General features: G+C 39.4%; 2 protein-coding genes across 10 annotated transcripts in view; one reads left to right on the top strand and one right to left on the bottom strand.

The window, feature by feature from the left end:
- Positions 1 to 937: 937 nt before the first annotated feature.
- Positions 938 to 10,939, top strand: LOC146455138 (uncharacterized). Of its 4 annotated transcripts, XM_085094625.1 has the most exons (10): positions 950 to 1,002; positions 1,114 to 1,241; positions 3,215 to 3,344; positions 3,582 to 3,894; positions 3,966 to 4,166; positions 4,787 to 4,864; positions 6,417 to 6,582; positions 7,638 to 7,703; positions 8,470 to 8,736; positions 9,484 to 10,939. In XM_085094625.1, the coding sequence occupies exons 2-10, from the start codon at positions 1,127 to 1,129 to the stop codon at positions 9,678 to 9,680; spliced, it is 1,533 nt and encodes a 510-aa protein (XP_084950751.1). In that variant the 5' UTR covers positions 950 to 1,002; positions 1,114 to 1,126; the 3' UTR covers positions 9,681 to 10,939. The 4 variants fall into 4 exon arrangements, with proteins under 4 accessions (XP_084950749.1, XP_084950753.1, XP_084950752.1 ...); XM_085094623.1 differs by having other exon boundaries at positions 938 to 1,241; XM_085094627.1 differs by lacking the exon at positions 8,470 to 8,736 and having other exon boundaries at positions 938 to 1,241.
- A 1,630-nt stretch (positions 10,940 to 12,569) lies between these two features.
- LOC146455139 (uncharacterized) overlaps positions 12,570 to 22,909 on the bottom strand; it is a 93,261-nt gene continuing 82,921 nt past the window's right edge. For all 6 annotated transcript variants that reach the window (XM_085094584.1, XM_085094586.1, XM_085094580.1 and 3 more), the window contains 6 exons: positions 21,976 to 22,207; positions 21,057 to 21,207; positions 20,061 to 20,260; positions 18,394 to 18,570; positions 16,680 to 16,853; positions 12,570 to 12,928 (listed from right to left, as the gene is read on the bottom strand). In XM_085094584.1, coding sequence (XP_084950710.1) covers positions 12,737 to 12,928; positions 16,680 to 16,853; positions 18,394 to 18,570; positions 20,061 to 20,260; positions 21,057 to 21,207; positions 21,976 to 22,207 — 1,126 coding nt within the window. In that variant the 3' untranslated portion in view covers positions 12,570 to 12,736. The remainder of the gene's footprint in view (positions 12,929 to 16,679; positions 16,854 to 18,393; positions 18,571 to 20,060; positions 20,261 to 21,056; positions 21,208 to 21,975; positions 22,208 to 22,909) is intronic.

The following is a 22,909-nucleotide window of genomic DNA, read 5'->3' on the forward strand; positions in this document are numbered from 1 at the left end:
TTTATGTAACTCATTTCTGTTTGGAAGTACTTACTTAATAAATAAGTTATTTTTCAGCTGTCGTTTTGTTATAATAGAAAACGTGATGGTTTCAAACCCTGTGTTACCAGTGACTGGCCAGTCAAACTCTATTTTGAAAATCAATAAGTTTTCCCGTTGAGGGCAAAAGCTGAACGTATGAACGTAAAATTCAGACAAAACCTCAACACCGTACTTGTAGGTCACGAAAACGAACCGTGGTGAGCATGAGTGAGTGCCCTTACAACAATGTAATTCACACCTCATTGCAATTTCAAATCATACCTATTTCTTCTTGATTGTTATTCCCTGTACATTAATTTTCAATCTTCACACAACACAAAGTAAGAAGCTTGACACAACTACTGGCTTGCCACTATCTACTTCTGCATTCACGAGTTGGCTCACAGGAGCTCGAGCCTTTGATTCAAATTAATAGGGCTTCGGCCGCGAAGGAGACTACAGGGGTACCAAACTCCATTCACAATGATTAGATATAGGGGAATGCGTGATGCTGCGTCGGTGGGCGAGTGAAAACGAATGTTAAGTCTTATCAACTGAGTTCAGAGAAGATAAGCCATCCTAAAGAGATAGCTATTTCTCAGAGCATTTCCTGGGTAAGGGTGCTAACGCTTGAAACTTCAACTTTTGTGCCTCTTTACGGTGGCAAATTTACGGCTCTTTTGTCGATATACCCAACAACCGCTGTTGAGCGTACTGAACCGGCAAAAGAATAAATTAACGTAACAATACTGACAATGAACAAAACAAACGAGGTATTACTATATTGATAAAAAGAAGCATCCGTTCAATATGCATGGCTGCCATTGTCACACGCGGATTGTCCTGGGGACAAGGTATCTAGTCACGCAATGACCAAAAAAAATAATAGTAATAAAATAAAATCTACCCGCACCTTGAGAACAGAAGCAGCTATTGGTCGCTACTATACAACTAAAACACTGAATTACAAGCTTACGAAAGGTTATATGTCGCATGTCGTAGTACCGAGAAAGACCCTGGACATCACCATTACCTAGGCTGTTATCGTGGCAGTTAAGTAATATCGTACAAAATACATGTATATGTTCACAGCCCATGACCGAGAATGGCGTCAATCTACAAAGAGACGGAGGTTAAAAGTCCGACCAATGCTCAAATCAGTGAAATAGCTTGCCAGCTTGGATATGACTTAGGGACTGCTGAGATCCAGGAATACAAAGGTCAGTATGCATCCGTTTAAACCCAAATACAGCTAAATATTTAAAATACCGGTCCACTTAACGGTGACTAAATATGTAAAATACCGGTCTACTTAACCATTACGTCTATCCTTCAGCATACGCGAGGATCGAGGTTCCTTCTTTTTCTCAGGACAATTTCAGTGGCGTGGAATGTAAACTTTATACTGTGAGCCTCAGAAAAACTGGTGCCTGCTTACTTTGAGGTGACATTCTCGTTAAAGAAGCTCGTGTTTTTTTCACCACAGGCAAATCCAAAACGAAAGGCGATTTAGACCCTCCGACTAACGAACCGTTGAGCGCCCTTTGGACCGGTTTATATCAGGCCTGGGTTTATATGTACTGAGTATTTTTATTGTAGATATGTTAAAAGGGTTAATGGATATCTCTGTAATGCGTGTATTCAGATAAGACCTTTAGATGTCGTGCGTGTTCAAGATTATTCATGTGTTATCCTTTGTGAAAGGAAGAGCAACCGCTTCGCCGTCACGCTCGTCGGGCACACAAACGACAGCAGAATCAAGCGGGTCCACAATCACCATTTCAGCGATCCCTGAACCGTTCTGACCGCGCACAGAAGGAAAGCTATTGCCGGGACTGGAACTATACTGCGAAATGTAGTTGCTCCGCTACTGCTACAACATATGCCACCAACCACCGATGTCGTGTATGCGACTCGGTGGAACATCCTATGCTGCATTGTGCAAAACGCAACTTTTCCATCCCCACAATTAGCTCTGTGGATTCCAGTCGAGACTGACACCTCTCGCAAGTTGGTCTCGCTGAATTAGTGAGATCAACTTCGCGTAACAATTTTCAAGAGCAGACTCAAGTATTAACAAACAGCCTTTAACATTGAACGTTGGACCTATTATCTGAGCAATTCTTCCGATGCTATTGTGACACAGCTTTTGCAATTTGGTTGGTCCATCAATTACACTTCGAGTCAGCTTCCGCGCTCAACAATTTATAATCACCCGTCCGCGCATCGCAATCGTCGCGGGGGCGCTACATTTGCCTTTTGTAATCGAGCGCCCGCAGCTTTTATTAAATCACAGGGCGACTCGAAGAGTGACGCGTATTTAGTTTATCTCACTCTTTCCAGCGCAAATAAGTTTAAAATCCTCCATTCTGTCACAATCAGACTCTCTCCCGTATCGTAATTTTCTTTTATTACATTTTTCCCCTTCGCTCCATCCTTTTATCCTTTTTTCTTCATTTCTTTCCTTATTTCTTTTTTCCCTTTGGGTTTGGGGGTTTAGGTGTTGTCTCTTCAGTAGTATCACATTTGAATAAACATCCATTTACCTCATCTACTGAGTCTGTTTGTGGTAGTAGTTTCGAAGCCATTTCGATATCCAAAGGTAGTGCCAAGTTGCTTTGAGGTCTTGTGTCGAAAACGAAGACCGAAGACCGAAGGCCCTGTGGTCTAAAACGAAGACGCACTGGTCTAAAACGAAGATCCACTGGTCAACCCGTATGAAAATTTGTGATGTTATGGCCGAGCAGCAAACCAGACATGAGAGTGCCAGATCAAAAGAAAAACATTGCGCTTCTAAAAAACATTACCCTAAAAAACTGGTAGGTTGTTGCTAACGCCCGTACCGAAGCTGAAATTATCTCATGAAGCGTTCTTATATTAAAATGAGCTAGAACCCGGGGTTTATAATATCGGCTGATTGTATTTTCATGTCCTTCATTTGCAGTCCGACATACGAAATTTGTGACTGCTTGCGTAATGCCATGTTTTGTATTATGTCGTGACGCGTGACACGGAACTCGTCTAAACGAGTCTATTGTAGTCTCCCTCACAGCCGTTCTGTCTCGTCACGCAACGCTCCTCTGGGAGGAGTGTTGCGTGACGAGACACAAAACGACTGCGAGGGAGACTAAAACGAGTCACGATCGAGCCGCGGCTCAACTCTGTAGTGAGCAGTCACGATTCTTTCCAATAGAAGTCATTGCTGAGTCCTTAGCGGCGACTTATCAGCGGTTGTCTGAGATACCTGACCCCAAGTTACCAGTGAAATATCCACGGACTCCTGGATATCGACCAGTCGGAGAAGATAACCCTGATAATGCATGGCAAGTTAATACATTGTTGTCTTTTTTGTCCTTAATTGTGTTTGTCAGGAATGTAATATTTCTAATAATATTTTGAGGTTGCCACTTTGAAACAGCCATTGGTTGATGACAGCTATGCAGGTTTGTCAGGCATGATCTTGACAACTGTTTATTATTATTATTATTATTATTATTATTATTATTATTATTATTATTTTTATTTTTTATTTTATTTTTTTAATGATTATTTTTCTTTAGGTATTGGCGCTGCAACATCTTGGGTGCACCTAGCGGCAAACTCCATGGGAAGACAGTAGCCATCAAAGACAATATCTGTGTGGCGGGCATTCCCATGATGTGTGGTTCGCGGGTTCTGGAAGGTTATATCCCGGATGTTGACGCGACTGTGGTGACCCGGATATTAGACTCTGGTGGGTGCATCTCTGGTAAGGCTGTTTGTGAGAATTTGTGCAGCAGTGGAGGAAGCTTTACTTCCGCTACTGGACCCGTGCTACATCCACGTGATCACACACGAATGACGGGTGGGTCGTCCTCCGGGTGCGCAGCTTTGGTAAGATCAGCTCTAACTGATGATGTAATGGTGCAAGTTGTGCATAAAATGTCTATTACAATGCATTTCAGGTGGCAAGAGGTCACGTGGATATGGCTGTGGGTGGAGATCAAGGTGGCTCAATACGTAATCCATGCGGGCGCTGTGGCATTGTGGGATTGAAACCCACTCTTGGTCTCGTTCCATACACAGGCGTGTTTCCGATGGAGTTTAGCCTTGATCACGTGGGACCCATGGCAAGAACTGTACACGATGTAGCGTTATTACTGGAGGTTCGTCAGCCGATATGCTTACTAGATTGTTCAATGTTACCTCATGGAAAATCGTGTTTTGATAACACGGATATAGTGGATGAGATCGGATTTTGAACTTGAACGTTTTTAAATACAGTGGAACCCGGTTAATACGGACAGCAAGGGGACATGCCAAAGTGTCCGTTTTATCCGGGTGTCAGTATTAAGTAGGCTCTCAGAAAAAAAACGTCGCGGGCACATGTTCTATTAATACAAAGACTAAAGCAGACATTTTCATGACAACAAATCGTTGTTTAATCTCTTAACTGTGACTGTAACAAGTTCAAACTAAAGAAACCTTACCCTCATTGATCATTGTATCGGACTAAAATTACTTTTATTGTTCTTGAAACACGACAACGGAATCAAAGTCCTATCGGCATCAGCCTCCGAGCGGAACAATTCTACATTATAACTGATTTGTGCTATTTGTATAAACCTTATTCCAAAATGGCTACCATCTTAATATTCTTTTGTTTGCATTCATATTAGCCCTTCTTGACTCATTCAAGATAAAATATTCTTTTGATTTATAAGAGTACCAACAAAAGAATGTTAAAATGGTAGCCATTTTGGAATAAGGTGTTTTGTTTTGGTAGGTTATGGCCGGATCAGATGAAGGTCTTGATTACCGCCAGCCAATTGGGATGCGGGCACCTGAGTCGTACACGAATAAGGTGATGCGTCTTTAATTAACATCAACAACTTAAGGAAAAACACACCACCAAATGGGGACACTCTTCAGATCGAATTGGAATTTGGAAATGCTGATTTTTGAGGAGAGGGGAAAACTGTTAGTATGGGAACCAGCAACAAGCTCAACCCGCATATGACTTGAGTCCGAGAATCGAACCCGGGCCACTTTGGTGAGGAGAGTACTATCACCACTGCGATATCCCTGTATTTAGAAGTCCCAAAGAAAGCTAAGAATGTAATGTATTACTGGCTCACCTTTAAACTGCTTGCCTAACAGTGACCTTAAAGTCATCCTTTACTTTTAGTGAACATCTGTAAATATTTTCTAAACATAATTTTTATTTATTTAAATGTGTCCTTTCTTTAAAGGGGGAGTGTCATGGTGTTTTTGACCTCTTTTCTTTAAATGGTGAAATAAGACCTTGACTTAGCTATAAAATAATTGTAGAACAACGAGGGGAAAGAAATCAATTCAATTCTGGAAAGGAACATCTCTTGATCTGTTCTAGCGCAATTTGAAAAATGCGAGAACTCAAAAAAAAAAATAAGCCTAACATTTTTCAAGTTTTAATCCATTTCGACCTACTCTGTCTCTGACTAGAGGCACTAACCGACAGTTTTGTTTCACTGGGGTGATAATTTATAACAAAACTAGACAATTATTTTATTGTTTCTGTTGACAGACAAACATTTTTGGATTTTGAAATGACATCAAATTCGCCTGATACTTCCCCTTTAAGGTGCAGTTGAAAATAGCGGCTTGTGAATCATCAAATCCTTTCTTTCCCGTATCAGTTGCTTTCGTCGTTGGAAATATCGCTGGTGACTTTGTGAATCGTTGGTTTTCGCTCAAGAAGATCAGTTTTTCGCGCGATATCGTTTTTCCTAAGTCAATTTTGTGTCGACAGCCGACTTTTAGCTAGTTTAATTTCATCGTGTACTCAGTAGAACCCTCAGTTCGCTTCTAGTCATCATCACATGGTCATATTTCTCTACTCCGGAGCTTTCTTGTCAACTGTGTTAAGTGTGTAGAACAAGTCTTAATGGATTGTGATAAATTTGCACGCACTGAAAAGCATCTCAGACTTAACATATTTGTCAATTAGTCATTTCAGTTTTGTTATTTTTACTGAATGGCCTGTGTAGAGGCTGGGTCCCCTGTATATTGTTTCGCGCCTTTTTTAGTCACGTGACTCCCTTCCTTGTGTGTTGTTGAAATAACCTGCATGGACGATTCACTCGAAGTTACAATAAGCTTTATTTATTGTTGCCCGCATTCCGCCGAAATTGTGGAGCGTCGAATGTTTGTAGCAGGCCAGGGCTGCGATTGATTATGCGGTTATCAAAGCGTCCGTGAACTTCAGTGAATTGTGTGAATTGGTCCCCACAGCCTGTATCGCAAGCTGACTATTTTATTATGTTTGTTAGTTCAAATGATCCGCGTTGAACGTTAGCCATTGGTTGTTGAAATTAGTCTTAACGAAACGAGATGAAAGGTGAATAATCTTGTTTGCATAATTTGCTATGTTGCAGTTGACGGATGAAATATCTCATATTCGCATTGGCCTTCTCACAGAGGGCTTTTCTCGGCCCCAGTCCGAATCCGATGTTGATGATTTGGTCAGAAAAGGAGCTCAGCGGCTAGCTACGGAAAAGGGCGCCTCTATAGAAGAAGTGTCGGTGCCAATGCATTTGGATTGTAAGTTTTAACTCCTGTTTTCTGTAGTTCTTCATGACTAGGTGGTTACTGAATTCTACACAGCAGTATAAAACAACAACAACAACAACAACTTTGTTTGTACCCAAATTAAAGAATTATGTTACAAAATTAGGATAAATAAAATAACAATGAGTACATGCCTGTCCGGAATAACCATGATGGACTAATTAGAAACTGGACATTCATCCTTAGTGATTACATCAATTTTTATTAGGGCGGGGTACTAAAGAAAAGCATATACAACAACACACAAAACAAAAACTAAGTTTAAAGATTAAATGACAATTAGCTGGAAACTTCCAACTTTTCCACTGTTAAGTTTGACATAACGATAAAATAAACCACACACACAACCTACAAATATCTAGAAAGCACGTAATAACATAGAACTTGACGTCGAGAAATTACAAATTTCGGAGCACGAACTAAAAACTCCGCCATCTTGCACACCAACCGCTGACCAAAGAAGAGAAGAAGAAAAAACGAAAGTGTTCGTGTAAGCTCATTCAAAAGCAAAAGCTACCATGAGGCAATACGATATATGAAGAATTCTTATCAGTCATTTCGGCAGCGAATCATCACGACGAGAGGAGGACTAATGATATTTTTTTCTTTATTTATTTAATTCAATATTTATCCAGGGGCATCCAATTTAGCAGACAATGAACAATTGAAAAGGTGGATGGCTATGTTTTAGTGTTGCACAACAGCCGTTTTAGGCCAGTGACTGGGAACTGTATTAAATATAATGCTTATTAAGCAGTGGCGACTATGAAGGATTACTTGTGGCTTATAGCTTCATGTTGTACAACAGTATTCCTCCAGTGATAGGGACTCGTGAAAAGAGAAAAGGTGAGACGTAGTGGTTTGATGTGAGTCGACACTTTTGAGCAATTGTCAGCAACTTTTAACAAACAAAGCACGGTAACAGTAGCTTTATGAAAAGTCACCGTTACTCGTGTTACTCTTCATCTACAGTAAGTGTAAAAGTTGACAGTAGTTAAAACCTTTTGTTTTCATTTGTTTTTTCGTAGCTGTGGTAATATATAACGCTTTTACTGATGGATGCTGTTGGCCAAACAGACACTTTGAAACAAACGGTAGGTCTTGGTTTTATCCGACAAACAATAAGGCCCCGTATATGGATTGCGCACTTCTGGGCTTCTTGTACGTAGATGTATTCAAACAAGGTAACTCAGATAACTGAAAGTTTATGAGCTTTCTTCCCTGTTCATATTATCGATAGATGACATTAAACGTTAATAAAGTTTACTTCTGCTACTACTACTACTACTAGTACTACTACTACTAGTACTACTACTACTACTACTACTACTACTACTACTACTACTACTACTACTACTACTACTACTACTACTACTACTACTACTACTACTACTACTACTACTGCTGCTGCTGCTGCTGCTGCTACTACTACTACTGCTACTGCTACTGCTGCTGCTGCTGCTGCTGCTACTGCTACTACTACTGCTACTGCTACTGCTACTACTACTACTACTACTACTACTACTGCTACTACTACTACTACTATTACTACTACTACTGCTACTGCTGCTGCTGCTGCTGCTTCTACTACTACTACTGCTACTGCTACTACTACTACTACTACTACCACTACTACTACTATTACTACTACTACTACTACTACTACTACTGCTACTGCTACTGCTACTGCTGCTGCTGCTGCTGCTGCTGCTGCTGCTGCTGCTGCTGCTGCTGCTACTACTACTACTACTACTACTACTACTACTATTACTTAACTACTACTACTGCTGCTGCTGCTGCTGCTGCCTGTTGTGACACCGAGAGATATTTATTCAGATTTTCATTTTTTCATTTTTCAAGGTTATCAAGTGACCAGTCTCCAACAAATGTATGCTCTTGGATTAAAAAGTCGTTCAAATGATCTTAGTGTTGATTTGAAAGTTGCAGCTGTAAAGGGAAAATATTTGCAAGATAATTACCACGATCTGTTCTACACTAAAGCACGAAATTTAGTGTGGAAACTGCAAGAAGCGTTTGAAGACGCGCTGCACAAAGTCGATGTGCTAATTATGCCAACTAATCCAAAGAAAGCTAGGCCTGTACCACGTGACAACATAACCTTAAAAGGTAATGTACAGAAGCCAGTCACCTAAGACCATATCCTAAAAGGTAATTTACAGTAGCCAATCACCTGTCACCATAACGTTAAAAGGTAATGTAGAACAACCAGACTACTCATTTTAGCAAAGAGAATTTGCAAATTGATCAGTACGTGTGTAAACTTTATTTCAAATTAAATTTGAGAGTAGCTATAAAAAGGAAATTCTTTGAGCACAAATGAGATTTGCAAAACAGGGCAATAAGGAAAAGCTAAAATATTAGACATATAAAACCTGCAGGGAACTAAAGCTTAAAATCTTTTGTTACGCGTCCTGGCTGCTTATTTCTTTTGTCGTTTTCTTCTTCAGCAGAGCCGGTTTTTACTTATAAAACAATTTACCCTTAACAATAAGGCTTTATTCAATCTTATCAATGTAAACATCGATACCATGAACAGGGGATACCAGAGGTTATCGCTATCGAGGGTGCCCCTTTTAAAGCAATTCAAATCAACTTCAAACACAACAAAAATCAAATCAAATCAAATTTTAGTTTTTGAGGAGAGGGGAAAACCGGAGTACCCGGAGAAAAACCTCTCTGAGCAGAATAGAGAAGTAACAAACTCAGCCCACTTATGACGCCGAGTCCGGGAATCGAACCCGGGCCACATTGGTGGAAGGCGAGTGCTCTACCACTGCGCCAAGCCTGCTCCCCCTACGATAACTTAACATTAATCAGTGATGTGACTTATTCATGTTTTTGTATCTTTTACAGAATTCCTAGCATCCTGTAGTGAAAACTATATCAATACATGCGCTTTTAATATGACTGGCCACCCAGCCTTGTCCATCAATGCTGGCTTCAGTGACGGCTTACCAGTTGGCATGATGATTGTGGGAAGAAAACTTGATGAACCAACTGTTCTTAACGTCGCTTATGCTTACGAGAAGATTAGAGATGCGTCGGTTTAAGCAACTATTATAAAACACTATACAGCTCCGATTTTAGGTATTCAAGATAGGATAACGAAAAACTCACTTCAAACTCAGGCTCATATCAGTTTCGCTAATAATTAACAATTATTCCACGAGCGGGCGTTGGATATGAGACGATAGATAGCCAACGAGGCGCGTAGCGCCGAGTTGGCTATAATCATCTCATATCTAACAAGCGCGAGTGGGATAATTGTTTTATTAAAAACAATCAAGTAATATTGGTAGGCCTTGCTGATTTCCTTTTCAAGAACAACCAGAAAACAATTTATGGTCGCTACTTCTTGGGCATGGTATAATGGCTCATATACCGGGGCTGCTAAGCCAATCAAAACCCTGGAATTGCATTATGCAATGATCCAGTTTTTAATAAAATCAGGTATATCAAAACATGCCAGAGTTCTAAAAGGTTCAAGGTCCTGATTCTGTCACAAGGCCGGACAATTCAAGATGGTTTAACAACTTGTTGTGTTTACGCACGTTTCGAGCTTAGCCTATGACTAGACTGTGCGTTTACGTTGATTAAATAACGATGACGTTTGGCATATGTTCTTCGATCGTTAATTCTTAGGGTCCTCCGGTTTAAACTAGATGCACGTGCTTGGTCCTCGGGAACGGGCAATAGTCTGACCATAGCTTTTCGTCGGTGCCCGAGTACCTCCAAGGGTAGTAGTACTCGAGCACCGCTCCTGGGCACGGGCCCCGATGTAGACAGGATTTTGTGATGTCAGTTCCCACGCTTTTTCCTCATGCCTTTCTAGAATGCAGTAAACAAAATGGCATCCCCTGGCACAGGGCCCTGTCACGCGCACCTAGTCTGAACGGAGCCTTAGGCTATGCTAACACTTGGTTCCCGAGCACGAAGCCTGAATACGATTCTCTCTTGGCACTAATGTGAACGCACCCTTTTATCAAGTATCCACGCCAGAATTCGGGCACGGTGTCTGTGCCCAAGTACGAGGTCGAGACCTTGTATTCGGGCACTGAAGTAGGAACCGGTTTCCTGTGTGCACGCGTCTGAAAATAGCACTATTTTGTGCCTGGTGTCCAGGCACTAGTGCCCGGCCACCAAGTGTGAACGTAACTTTAGTGATTCATTCATGTTTAGTGCAACTCGTGTCATTCCTTTGATTCCCTCGATCAAAATGGAAATAACCTTTATTTACCCTCAGTCAATGTTTGTAACACAAGGTGCTGTTGATGCTGAGTATTAAAACTTTCCAACCAGATAATTGAAACTGATAGCATGGAGTAAAAAAAATCTCAACTGGCGGGAGGCAAACCACCTGGCTATATACAGACTTGGCCTTAAGCGCAATACGTGCATCTAAGAACTCATCCATTAAGGAGTATTAACATAGGGATAACCTTCTTACTTCCCTTTCAAGATGTCTTTTTCTTTGTAACTTTTGTTTGCATCTTGAATAAACTATGTATGTATCCACACTAATGGGTTTTTAAGGACGGTGCCTACTAATATCAAAGTATTTTGGCGCGGTTTATGACAACACGGAAAAAGAAGATCTTAGCAAGGACTATTGGAATCCAAAAAGAAAATTGGGGGTAGCCACGTATTTTTTAGAGATAATTCAGTAACAACAATTCAAAAAAGCAGTAAAATACAAAGCAATGTATGGCGTTTTTTCCTTATTGAAGCTTAATTATCTCTGAAAAATTCATGGTTACCCCTTATTTTCCTTTGAATTCCAGTAACCCTTGCCAAGATTTGCTTTTCCCGCGAAGTTTTAAACCGCGCAAAAATCTCTCTGTTTTAGCAGGCACCGCCACTAAGAAACCCTACTTTCTCGGACCATCGCGAGATGCGCAAAACGTATGCGTTGTAGCAAAAGCAGGCGCCGTCCTTGTATTTTGTTAGGTTATGTATTTAGGTAGGTTAGGAGGGCTCCACTGAAAACCGCCTGGCGAGTTGGACCCCCTCATTAATTATTATTATTATTATTATTATTATTATTATTATTATTATTATTATTATTATTATTATTATTTTTATTATTATTAAAAGTATCCGTTTTCATCATCGCGAAAACGAAGCAAAATATTTTCATACACACTAGTGTTTTTGTATCGTTTTCACCCGTCCACACTAAAACGCCCTAAAACGAAGAAAACGACTGGGACCTGAGATTGCGCATGTGTTAACCATCCTCCATCTTGGATAGATGCTCCGATTTGGACTGAAACCGATGGCATGTGACGCTTTTTACCGTCACCGTCTTCGAAAGTCTCCGTTTTTATCTGCGTTTTTCGGGCGTTTTAGTGTGGACGATAGGCGAAAACATATAAAAAAGTATGCGTTTTCAAAGGATAACGCATTAGTGTGGATGGGGCCGTATAACCTATCAGCCACATTCTGCAGCTCCACGTTAGTTGGTGCGGTGGTCACCATAGACAGTTTTTGGGCTCCAAAGAGGGAGTTTATGCATTTGAATCGCTTGCGTGTGTTTGTGAAGCGCCACTCACTAGCCTTTCTCTCATAAGACTTGCGTTATGCATTTGACATGAGATCAGCAAGCTTCGTGCTCAGTTATTGATGCATTGCCGTATCGCCCTTGACAAGGGCTCTTTGTCTGGCTCGTATCTGATCCCTAATTTGCGGTGTTCTCCATTATGAACAATGGCGTGACTAAAGATGTGTTTTTAGAGGTTAAAACTAAAAATTAAGGAAGGACAGTATTAGGGTAGGTATGACTGTTCACTCAGCTTTTCTTTTTTGAGGAATTGCTTCAAAACCTTCTGGTTTTCCTACTCGAAATCTAACTCGAACTCATATCTAAAACTACTTAATTAATTGAATCTATTTAATAGGGTTCAAACCTTTTACGAGACAACTAGTTAATGCATCTGATTTTATTTCATTGTTTTACTGCTTCTTAACATATATTGATTCTCACAACACACTGTATCCTGTTGCTAACACTTTGTTGGCCAAGTTGGCTGGCTAACAGCTACGGTGTGTCACGAATTATTTCTCAAATTTGAGCTAATGGAAGCTTACTGAATAACATCATATTTTCTTAAGCTTTAGTGACTTTCACTTCCTTGCTGAATCCCTTCTTCAGATCTTTAAAAATGATAGTGCGTCCCTTTGTAGGTTGTCTTCTCAACGCCTTCACCTCCACGTGAGAAGTTTTCTCTCCATCCGGGACAACTACGCCGTTAACTCTGACGTCACCGGTAGTTATGGTGATTGTGGTGGTGATTGTAACCTAAATGGTAAAGAACGTACACGATGAACGTAATTAAGAACAAAACCAATCAAAAACAAAACTGATGAGCACAGCATAAGGAGGGTGCCTACCTTTGCTACTGCGCGTACGTTCTGCGCATCTCAAGATGCTCGGGTTTCCTATGGGTGGTGCCTACTAATACAGGGTGTTTTTTTTTTTTTTTGCGCGGTTTAAAACTATGCGGAGAAAGCAGAACTTAGCAAGTGTTTTTGGTATCCAAAAAGAAAATTGGGGGTAAGCGTGCATTTTTCAGAGATAATAAAGCTCCAATATGGAAGAAAACGCCATACATTGCTTTGTATTTTACTGCTTTTTTGAATTATTGTTGCTTAATTATCTCTGAAAAATGCTTGGTTACCCCCAATTTCCTTTTTGGATTCCAATAGCCCTTGCTAAAATCTGCTTTTCCCGCATAGTCATAATCGCGCAAAAATACTTCTATATTAGTAGGCACCGTCGTTAATAAGGAATGCAAGTAAGGGCACGAGAAACATAGACAGGGGAACTCTACAAACACACATTTCAAGCAAAGAAGAGAGACTTATCCAGGAATAGAAATTAAATTAAATGATGCAGAGACTGGGTCCGACAGCATGGTGGGTAGACGTTTGTTTTAAAGCTCCGCTAAAACTGGTGATTCCCTTGCCCTAATTGATTTAATTTATCGAGGCACTTTTTGATGGATCGACAGTGACTGAGAGACAAGCTGTCCACCACGCGAAATCTCACTACGGGATTATATTGGAAGAAAACGTTCGAATCGTGGCACCGACTACTCGGTTGAAGAAAACGTGGCCGCTACAACAAGCAATCAAGATCTGAAAGATTCGATTGATTCTCTGAAAAAAGCAGTTACCGATAGTTTCGCGACAATACACACTGATACACTCTAAATGGGTTAAAAAACAAAGTGAAATCCCTAGGTGTCTGGCTATTAACCAACCCCAAGGAAACTATAGAGCTAAATTATCGTGAACAGCTAACTAAAGTCAATAATCGTTTAACCTCTTGGGAATACCGAAGACTAAGCCGTCTTGAAAAAAACACAGTGTTGTACATTCTGTCGCCCTTGCCAACAAACCACCGCCCTTAGAGAAATCAACAATTTATTTTTCAAATTCTTGTAGAGCGGCAAGGGTAACAAAATCAAAAGAACTATAATGATTAGTGATTATTTAAATGGAGGATTAAGGATGATTGATATAAAATCTTTCAATATGGCCCTTAAATCTGCTTGAGTGAAAAAGTACCCTAACCTAACAAACCAAGGAAAATGGAGATTAGGTTTTTACTCCGAACTACAATATTTTGGCGGACCCGCTGTTTTCAAAGGTAATATTAACAATGATGACTTGAGCCACATCGGCACATCAGACCTTTTTTCGGCGGAAATCATCACGATCTGGTCAGAAATAAGTTATGAAGCAAATATTTAATCCAACGACCATTACCTTTCACTGAGTTTGTTACACAACTCTGATAAGAATAGATAAAAAACCAGTATATTACAAACAATGGTGCGCAAAGGGCATCCAAACAGTTGCTCATTTGATGAAAGATTTTACTGATTTTCTCTCTTTCTCTGAATTTAAGGAGCGTTTTGATATAGAGACCAACTACTTTACTTTTCACGGACTTATATCTGCAATAAAATCTGTCAAAAAAAAATCACCAGAGAGCAGCCGCTTAGTAATAATACAATCTTCAAAACCTTTTTAGAAAAATTCCTGCAAGCGAAAAAGCCTAACAGACAGGTCTACAAGAAACTAATCACCAACAAACAGATCCGCCGTAAGAGAAGTCAAGGTAAATGGGTTGCGGAATGTGAGTAAGATAATCATGACAATATTGGCAGCCTGTCTACCAATCTCCTTTTAGATGCACAAAAAATTTCTAAAATTTCTAAGCTAATCACTTTTCAGTTTAGATTACTGCATAGAAGACTGGCAACAAATGACTTTCTGAAAAAAAAAATAGGACTCAAAGGGGACAACATTTGATCTTTCTGCCAAAGTGAAGCGGCTGAGAGCTTATAATTAATCTTTTTTAGTCCTGTAGAATATCCTCTTGTTTCTGACATAGCTTTAATCAGTGGCTTCCAGCCAATCAGAGATTCAAGTCCTTGACTTTAACTCCAGATATCATATTAGGTCTAGGCCTAAGAATGAATATTTTCGAGATTAAATAGCACTACCTTTTTTTTTCTCAATCCCTAGGTACTTCATATCGGTACGCAAAACCCGCGAGCAGCTCCGCAAAATAGAAAAATTCCCGAGCTTTGTTGCTCTCTTCCTTAAAAAATAAACAAACAACTCCCAAGCCTCAGTACATTGCATTGTATCGTAAATGATAGCCATGTACCGCCTGGATATTGTAATTTTTTTTCCATTATGTTCTCGTGCTCGTCTTGTCCCGCCTCGACTAGCTTTGTGGCTATTTGCGGTACAAGCCCCTTATATAATCTGAATTTGTAAATAAATTGTTGTTGTTGTAGCTTCTCAAGTTTTGTTAAGTCCATCTTGTTTTGCTTAGTGATGTTGATTGTAAAGTGTTCATGATATTGTAAGTAACTTAAGAGTTATTGAGACCATTGTAAGACAGTATGTTGGAATTGTAATTGTAATTGCATATAAGTATAGTATTGTTAGTGTTGTATCTAAGGTTTAGAATTGTGAATATTGTATTATTTTTCTTTTGTAAAGCTTATAAAAAATGGTCGATAAAAAAATTAAATAATGTAAAATAGGACTCTTCCATTTGACTAAAATGAATATAAAATGAAACTTTAACCAATTAACTTATTGACGTTGTCTTGTCCAATTCTTCAGCTTTCAGACGTGGACTGTTTTATTTGAAATACATAACAATAACTCATTGACAAAGCCAAGAATATGAACCTTACAAAAGATGTTGATAACAAGAATTACATATTTCTTTTTACAGGAGTTAAGCTAGAATAAATTTAAAGTTTCACTTGTTGTAAACAATCGATGAAAGCGAATAATTCTGCTCTCCAAATAGTCATGCCCCTTATCTAAAAAACGCTACCTTTCAAAATATTTTATACCAAAAATTTGGAATTAAACTTTTGAAAAGCTAGGAGCTGATCCGGCTAAGATCGTCTGAATACCAAGTTTACTGACAGGTAAGAAATGAAATCGTCAACTTGTGCCTATGGCTTAATTCAGCCAAAAGAAAAAAAATAAATACGTAAAATAACCTGTCAGTTTATCGGGAAGAAAGATGATGATAAATTTGTTAACTGTTAAGCCGGCGACACACAAGGCGATTTTATACGCCGATTGCTGCGATCGGCGAAAATCGCCAGGTGTGCCGGTGCAGCGATTGCGATTTTCGCCGGTCGCCGCGATATCGCCGATATCTGACATGTCAGATATCGGCGATTAAATTCGCCGGCATTCGCCAAGTGTGCCCGTTTCCGCGATTTTCTACGATCGTTGCTGCGAATCGCCAATAAAGTCAATCAATCAGGTTGGGCGATTTTATCATATGACTTTTCAAAGCGCTCCTCGATGGAGCCCGGGAACAAGCATCATCGCGATCGGCGAAAAAAAATCGCCAGGTGTGTCCGCATCAATCGAGGCAAAAATCGCTTGCGATCAAATTCGCCACGATTGGCGTATAAAATCGCTAGGTGTGTCGCCGGCTTTATGAAAGGACCAACATCATTTTCAGATGAGCACAGAACTCCCTTAAAGACCATTCTAACCTCCACATCGATTCCCGTACTGACTGAGTAGAACCTTTCCTGACCAGTGACTTTGCTTCCAACGGTCAAAGGATCATTGCTTGGTCTGCTGATGTTGAAATTCAGATTCGGAGAAGACACAGCAACGTACAGGTTGTCGCTGTCCACTTGTTCCACCATCACAATACATGGCGCCTGTGAAAGAAGACACAAGGGGGTTTGAAGTAATGTACACAATCACAATCTTTTATTTAATTCATCATTAGGTGCACATTAAATTTATAAATAGATTAAATGTATAAATACAGAGAAATGCAACTTCTTTTATTAAATACACTGGACCGCGGGTAGCGAAAGCTAATCGAAGCGGGTAGAGTAAGACAAGAAGAAGGTATACAATATATTAAAAAGACACTAAAGGAAATAAGGGAGTAAAATATACTAAGAGAATGACATGATTACTTTATGCAATAAATAAATAAATAAATAAATAAATAAATAAATAAATAAATAAATAAATAAATAAATAAATAAATAAATACATATATACGTTTATAATATACACTGGCGGTTTGTGATTATAAGTTATGAATATTTCAACAGTTTAGAGATCAGGGTAGACACATCAACAAAGATATCCTCAAGTGACAGAACCTTAAGTAGCGCTTCGTGTAGATTTTTTCTTAAAGTGATGTTTGGATAGTTGTGGTACAGCCCTGGTCTTTAACATGTTATAGATAACATATAATAATAAAATAATACTAGTAATAAGAATAATAACATAACGGTAACGTCATTAACATTGACAGTGATAGCTAGTGAGCTGAGTTACCGAGTGTTTGCTTAAAACCTGTCAGCAATTTAGCATGACTTGCCTTTGCTTTCGATGTTTTCATCACCCTGAGCAACTTGCTCTTTTAAGGACGGAGCCTACTTTTACTACTGCGCATACGTTCTGCGCATGTCGCGATGGTCCTAGAAGGTCGGGTTTCTTAACGGCGGTGCCCACTAAAACAGAAATATTTTTGCGCGGTTTATAACTACGCGGGAAAAGGAGATCTTGGCAAGGGTTGTTGGCATCCAAAAAGAAAATTAGGGGTAGCCATGCATTTTTAAGAGATAATTAAACTTCAATTTTGAAAAAAATTCCATACATTTTTTTGTATTTTGGTGCTTTTTTTAATTATTGTTGCTTAATTATCTCTAAATTTGCGTGGCTACCCCCAATTTTCTTTTTGGATCCCAATATCCCTCGCTAAGATCTGCTTGTCCCGCATAGTCATAAACCGCGCAAAAATACTTTGGTATTAATAGGCACCGTCCTTAAGTTGGTCATTTAATGAAAACTTTTCTTACTATATCCTCGTAGCATTACAATTTCTCATTTGCTAGTTATTATTTTTTGAGTCAAATTTTGACAACTTTCCGAGGTCCAGGCAATATCGAGTCAACCCGAGATGTTCGGCCCACGATGGCGTTAAGCCTTCGGTCATTTGACGCTCGTCAAAGTTTTTAAATTATGAAATTAATTATTTTTTTTGGTTTTGGTTTACGGAACCATTTGTAGACGTACTATGTTAAAAACTTAAAAGTATAGTCTTAACGCTTTTGATGGTACAAAAACGAGAAATGCAGAATATGCTTCCTTATTTCAAACTAAGAAATAAAAAGAAAACGGGCGAAAAATGGGGTTTTGTTCTGCAATTGCTCGAGCACAACCAATTAAGGAACTCACTCTGTTAACACGCTTGACTGCACCATCTGTAGGGCGGGCAGATTTGTCAAAGAATACATATCCATACTGAGTCTCCCCCGGCCTGGGACAGTTGGGGATCTCTACAGCGTGTAAAAGACTGTCTTTTTGAAGCACTTTGTACGCATAACTCATACCCTGTTGCTGAGTGGCCAGCCCCTGTGATATAACAAAACTAAACCGCTTAGTACAAACACTGCAGGTAAATCGCTCCTTACTTAGGAAATAAGAAATAAGTACGTCATGAAATAGCAGTGCACCGTCCATCAAAGGCTTACATGAGCCCTTGCGGAAAAAAGGGTGCATGGTAGTTAATCGAAACCGGTTTCTGTAGTAATATTGTATGTAAAAACTGTTCGTTTTAGACCACAAAGGGAAATTTTATAATTTTGAAGAAAAACTCAACACTTTTTAATTTTAAAGACAAGTTTTCGGCTGTTACACTAGCTATCGTCAGTTACAATATAAATTACAGAATTTAATTTGACAAAAGTATTTAACAATACGGTGAAACCCTGCTTTACGGACACCCGCTTAATACGGACACTCGTTATTATGGACAGACTCTTCAGGTCCCACCCTGTACATCTTCCTTCAGTAAAATTAACCCGCTTAATAAGGACACTCTATAATACGGACACTTTTTCTGGTCGCGAAGTTGTCCGTAATAACGAGGTTTGACTGTACTTAGAAATGCAATTAGTATTGCACAGTCAAACCTCGTCATTTCGGACACCGTCGGGGCCAGAAAAAAGTTTCCTATTATAGAGTGTCGTTATTAAGCCGGTTAATTTTAAGGAAGATATATGGGGTGGGACCAAGAAAACTGTCCATAATAACACGTGTCCGTATTAAGCGGGTGTCCGCAAAGCCGGATTTCACTGTAATATTATATCATTTGACGTAAGCATCAGTGTGTTTTTTACAAGACTCATCTTAAACCCACCACGGGCTGACAGCGATTACATCGTTTTTATTCTTACTCTCACTTTCGTTATCGTCATCATAATTATTTTTATTCAGTAAGTCATACGTGAGCACCACCCTCAAACCTTAGCTTCAAATTTGGAAAACAGAGCTTCATTGGTGAAACTCCCTTGCCTAGTCTTTAAAGAAATTCACACACGAAATACTGTCCAGAACTTACTTATAGATGTTACCTAGCCGTAAGCTTGGAATAAACCAGAAACATTTCAAAGATTCTTTCGTTGTCGAAGAGAATTACTTGACTTCAGCAGCCACAATTCATGTTACCTTATTATTACAAAGCCAAAGAAACTTACTGTGCTAGGAACTTATAAAATGTAAATTTTTCTATGTTAAGCGTAAAAACGATAAATCATAACGGAACTTTGAATTTCTTAATTCTTGTCAGCTGCTGTCCTCGAACAGTTGGACACCATCGGCCGAAGAAAATGTTTATTAATTGAAAATGACTTTTATAGTTGAAAGGAAACAAAATAATACGCGTTGCAAAACTTGCTGTAATTAGCATACGAAGTAGCCTCAGCATCGAATTCCGCGATGAAAACGAATTTGAAGCCAATTCACGGTTGACAGACATTAAGCGAAATAGACATATATCTTTAAGACATATTGAACGGATATAAATTCTGCGCCAACTGTAGAACACTAAAATGCTATTATACCCGAATAGTTGACAAAGGTTTGTTGACAAGTATGGCGTATTCGTATTCCTTGTCCGTTGGGTCAGCTCCATGATCTAGCCACGCTGTAGCGTATCGAGCCGTAGTTTCCCTTGCACGTCCTCTTTGGTCCCTGGATGTTTGCTCACTGATGACAACATTTAGTCCTGAATCACCCGCCTTGGGGATGTAATAACCATTTCCTGTTAAGATCATTATAAATCAAGAATAGACCTCATACAAGTAAAAAAGCAAATTTGCTCTAAATTTACAACTATCCAAAAAATTTTTATATACAAAGAAGCTTGAGGCTAGCTTTCTATAAACATCGCAATTTTCGTTTTGTGTAGGTAATTATTTTAGTAGTACACAATAAGTGGTGACAATATTTATTCCGGGTGAACCACTCAGCAGCAAGGCTGGTATCTATTAGGGACACTTTATGCTATCAAACAAAACCTTCCGGTTATGCAGTAGGAGGTAGTGAATCTGGAGACATCGAAATGAAAGCAGGGAGCATTAAGTCCTCGTGTAACTGTTTAGCAGTTAATAATGATTATACCGTGGTTATCAGTTTTGATGAAGCCTGGAATTGCTACCTTTCAAATATTGAGAAGTACTGTCTGTTAAGTTTACAGCTCAATTGAATATTATTGAGCAAGGATTTTACTTTTTATTATATGCTGCACATGGTGGATGTGGCTTTTGAGTCCTTGACTGAAACTCTTAAGTGTAACCATTCAGATGGATTTTATAAAGTAAGGCATTCTCGTGGTCCTGTTTGTTTTCATTAGATGCAAGGTGGTTCTAAACACTGAAAATAACCGAGCTTTTGAGTAAATTTAAAATCATTCATTTAAATTATTTGTTGTAATATTAACAAAAGTTGCAGTACAGTATAGTTCCCACCCCTATATATGACTTGCAAAATTTTAATTTTTAATTTTAAGTTTAAAAACTTGACAATCGTGTTGCAATTGATTCACTGTACGTTATTACCGTTCACATCTAAGAGTGTGGCTGCAATGTTTCCTGTATCAAAGAAAGTGGGTTCTTTTGTTAGATCCGTGCTGAGAGAGTGAGACGTAGCGTTTATGTAAATTGATGACGGACTGCTGGCATCCAATAGCTTGGTCTGGAACAGGGTAGTCTATTTGAAACAAAAGATATTTTCCTTGGTACTGTATTTTTAACTTCGCTTCTTCATAAGGCATAAACATCCCCTAAAAATGATCGCCAAACTTCGCTTTTTTTTAAGCATTAAAAAAATTAATTGGCATGTTTTTATTAACAGAAATTGATGCTTCCATGGCAAGATAATTTTTTAGGGTTGATAGTACTCAGATCAAACTGGGGGAGCAGGGATGGCGGCGCAGTGGTGAGAGTACTCGTCTTCCACCAATGTGACCCGGGCTCGATTCCCGGACTCGGCGTCATATGTGGATTGAGTTTGTTGTTGGTTCTCGTCCTTGCTCCGACAGGTTTTTCTCTGGGTACTCCGGTTTTCCCCTCTGCTCAAAAACAAACATTTCTAAATTCCAATTCGATTGGATTCTTATCAAGCACTTAATCATGAGCCTCTGGCTCGAGAGACTGCGTAAGCCTCCCCGTGTTATTGACATTAAATTTTATTATAATTATTATTATTATTATTATTATTATTATTATTATTATTAACCTCGGTTTTTTACCGTTTTAATAAAAGATGATCAATCTGTACTTTGAAAAGACAAGCATTAAATTTCAAACTTGTAGGATTGTGAAAAAATAGAGTCGGACCGTTAATATAAGTACAATTTTTATGTACAAATACCAAAAAGAGAGTCAAATTACTTGGTTCAATCTTTTTTGGCTTGAGATCTCCTACACTCTTGTGAGTGCATGGAGTAACAACTGAGTGAGCACCATAAACACATACCTGAGTTATATTAGGGGAGCTATTAGAGCTGGTAATACCACTGCCGAGGCAGATGATGAGAAATTCTGCAAAGAAGACGCTCTTTTTAAAGGCAAAGTTGATGTTTGCTTGAAAGGCGCCAGTTTCCCATTGGTAAGGAGGCTGAGAAAATTCCATTCCGAAGACACCTGAAGGACTGTCTCCTCCACCCACTAATCTTAATCCACCAGCCAGTTCCATCGGCTGATAATATCTGGAGAAAAGTCAGTGGATTATCGCTCAGGTGGTTGTAATATCCTCATAAGTATAATAGTGATCATCATGTCCTCGTCACGGTTAGCCTGCGTAGCAGTCGTTTCCGTTTCTTGCAAGCCATGCGGGGTAAGCGCGCAAAAAGGAGCAAAAAAGTAGGAGCGGGGGAGAGGGGCGGGGAAGGAAAGGAAACGCCTGCCGCTGAGCCCAGACATTTTACCGAACGCCGTTCGTGAGCGAACGGGAGGCAATGATGTATTACCATTGGTCAATCTTTTGTCAATCAAACTCATGACGACAACCAGTTCCCGTTTATCAAAGATGAAAATTTGGCCGAGGCCGAAGAGAACTCTTTCGAGTGTGCGTTCGATTTCGAGTTTGCTTTGCTTTGAAAACGACTAAACTTCTTTCGCACAGAGATACGTTAATCCATTTGAAACCGGAGCAAAGGACTGTTTTAGGAGCGAATGTCCATTTTAAACAACAAACAAAATTAAGAATTCTCGGTCACGCTCGAAATATAGTTTTCATTGCGCATAGACTTGTTCGTAGGTTTTATCGTCTCAGCAAACATGGTGTAGTTCGTTTTTTTGAAATCCCGCCGGAATATGTAAGAAGGAACAACATTATATTTGTTCTGGCTATCGGCGATCTCAAAGACACGAAACGGCTGGAGACAGAATTGACTTGGCTGAAAGCTTAT

The sequence above is a fragment of the Pavona decussata genome, unplaced genomic scaffold (assembly GCF_977016875.1).
Source record: "Pavona decussata unplaced genomic scaffold, jaPavDecu1.1 SCAFFOLD_285, whole genome shotgun sequence".
In the NCBI taxonomy this organism is placed as follows: Eukaryota; Metazoa; Cnidaria; class Anthozoa; order Scleractinia; family Agariciidae; genus Pavona; species Pavona decussata.

What these genes read in the sequence shown, in the direction of transcription:
- LOC146455138 (XM_085094623.1), top strand. Translation starts at nt 1,127, where the DNA reads ATGGCGTCAATCTACAAAGAGACGGAGGTTAAAAGTCCGACCAATGCT. An exon ending in CTGAGTCGTACACGAATAAG is followed by an intron (nt 4,865 to 6,416) that starts GTGATGCGTCTT and finishes GCTATGTTGCAG; the next exon opens with TTGACGGATGAAATATCTCA. An exon ending in CAGACACTTTGAAACAAACG is followed by an intron (nt 7,704 to 8,469) that starts GTAGGTCTTGGT and finishes TCATTTTTCAAG; the next exon opens with GTTATCAAGTGACCAGTCTC.